Source organism: Thalassophryne amazonica, chromosome 13, assembly GCF_902500255.1.
Source record: "Thalassophryne amazonica chromosome 13, fThaAma1.1, whole genome shotgun sequence".
NCBI lineage: Eukaryota > Metazoa > Chordata > Actinopteri > Batrachoidiformes > Batrachoididae > Thalassophryne > Thalassophryne amazonica.
In genome coordinates this window covers 1,201,679-1,203,705 of record NC_047115.1, presented here as the reverse complement: position 1 = coordinate 1,203,705, position 2,027 = coordinate 1,201,679, and the positions used below count along the sequence as shown (strand labels likewise).

At 51.4% G+C, this 2,027-nt stretch overlaps 1 protein-coding gene across 1 annotated transcript; it reads left to right on the top strand.

Moving 5' to 3' along the window:
* The first annotated feature begins 213 nt into the window (after nucleotides 1-213).
* Nucleotides 214-1,313, top strand: adob (2-aminoethanethiol (cysteamine) dioxygenase b). Its single transcript, XM_034185216.1, has one exon. It carries the CDS (start codon nucleotides 302-304, stop codon nucleotides 974-976), a length of 675 nt encoding a protein of 224 aa, XP_034041107.1. The 5' UTR covers nucleotides 214-301; the 3' UTR covers nucleotides 977-1,313.
* The last annotated feature ends 714 nt before the right edge of the window (nucleotides 1,314-2,027 follow it).

Genomic DNA, 2,027 nt, shown 5'->3' with positions numbered 1-2,027 from the left:
ATGATGCCGCTCAGTGTTACTGGAGAGACAAACACTCAAAGAAGAACTCTGTTAGATGGTGTCAGAACAGTTTAACACTCGAGGAGTTACTTTGTTTTTCTACACGCGCCCTCATCTCCTCATTAGTGTCGGACTCCATCAGTGTTCCACACCCGAGCACTAGGTGGCGGTAATGCACCGAGTCGGTTTGTAAACCGCCAGTAAACTCCACAGAAGGAGAAGGAGGAGGAAGGTCGCGCCGAGCAGCTGCTAGCTGTACCGGGGTCAGGTGTAGACCGGTTCGGTTCGGTTCGGTTCGGTGATGCTTTCCGCGGACACCAACATGAACTGTATCGTGCAGAGGGTCGCGCGCCAGGCGCTGCTCACCTTCCGGAACCCTCCGCGCGTCGGCCAGGAGGCTTCCAGGTCGTTCCTGGAGAACCACAGCGAGCTGAAGAACCTGGTGGGCCAGATCCGGGCCGCGGACCTGAGGCTGGTCCCACGGTGCGCCGAGGACGCGCCCGGCGCGCCCCCGGTCACCTACATGCACATCTGCGAGACGGAGCGCTTCAGCATGGGGGTGTTCCTGCTGCGGAGCGGGGCCTGCATCCCGCTGCACGACCACCCGGGCATGTTCGGCATCCTCAAGGTTCTGTACGGCACCGCCCGGATCAGCTGCTTCGACCCACCGGCGGCCGCCGGGCGGCGCTGCGCGCTGCGCTCCACCGGCGAGTTCACCGACTCCAGCGGGCCGTGCGCGCTGACGCCCGAGCGGGACAACCTGCACCAGATCGAGGCGGTGGGCGGACCCACGGCCTTCATGGACATCCTGGCCCCGCCCTACGACCCGGACAACGGCCGGGACTGCCACTACTACAAGGTCCTGCCCGGGGGCACTGGGGCCGACCCGACCGAGGTCCGGCTGATGGAGATCTCCCAGCCGGCGGAGTTCTGGTGCGGAGGAGAGCCGTACCCGGGCCCGGAGGTCCGCCTCTGACGGGCCGCGGCTCCGGGACTGGATCGGGACTGTGTGACGCACAGACACTGTGACCCAAAGAAGCGCTTTGATGTTCGGCAGGTGAAAAGCACAAAAGCTGCGAGTCGCCGATCGAGGATCCGGATTGGAAAAGGAACTGTCTGTTCACATCCGCAATGGGGCATTTTCTTAAAAAAAAAAAAGAAACATAACTTGTTAGTTAAGATGTGTTGATTCGAGCACTTCCAGAAGGGGGCGCTGCCGCTGAAACTGAATCATGTAGTGAACTGACCTTTTGAAGTTTTTTCTTCTTTTTTTATCAAATGATTCGAATAAAAAATTGTGGGAATCCAGCTGATCACTTCTTCTGTCTTATGTTTTATTTGATCGATTAATAGTTGAAAAAATATAGTTTAAAAGGATTTTGTTTTCTTGGCTGCTGTGAAATTTGCTGGTTTTCACCAAGAAAAAAACTTTATCTAAATGTTTCAGTCCAGACCAGAAGATTTTGAACTCGCCCAAATCACCTGTCTGACCTCATGAACCCTCTGTGATGTCATACAGCAAGACTACTTAACTCCTTAAGCTCTAGAGCCTATTTCACCAAAATCACATACCCATTTATTTCTCAGCTTGTACAAGGTCAAAAATGCAAAGTTTGGATCAACTAAAACACAGGTCCCAGGGGATGTTGTGGATGCAAAAAATTTAAATAATACTTGTTAGGAATAAATGAGGGTTTTGTTTCCCAAAAAAATGAAATCCGATGTATGTCTTTATTTGCTTGGCGTTTCAGCTGTGGTTAGTTGATATGTGACTGAAGTGGATACTTCTGTAGAGGAGACTTCACTTGACATTTTGATGTATAATAAGTGTAAGTTGGTGTCAGCATTGGTTAGTTATGAGTGTTCAAATGTTCCAAAACAGGGCAAGTCCCCAAATATGGGGACTCTAGGGTTTAAGAGGTTAAAAAAGTCACCAACTAAAATTGAATCTGATTTTCTTGGGGATTCTTTCTGAACAAGTCAGAGGAGTTCTGTAATACAGATGATTTTCACAACAAAACCAAGGT

What these genes read in the sequence shown, in the direction of transcription:
- adob (XM_034185216.1), top strand. Translation starts at nt 302, where the DNA reads ATGCTTTCCGCGGACACCAACATGAACTGTATCGTGCAGAGGGTCGCG.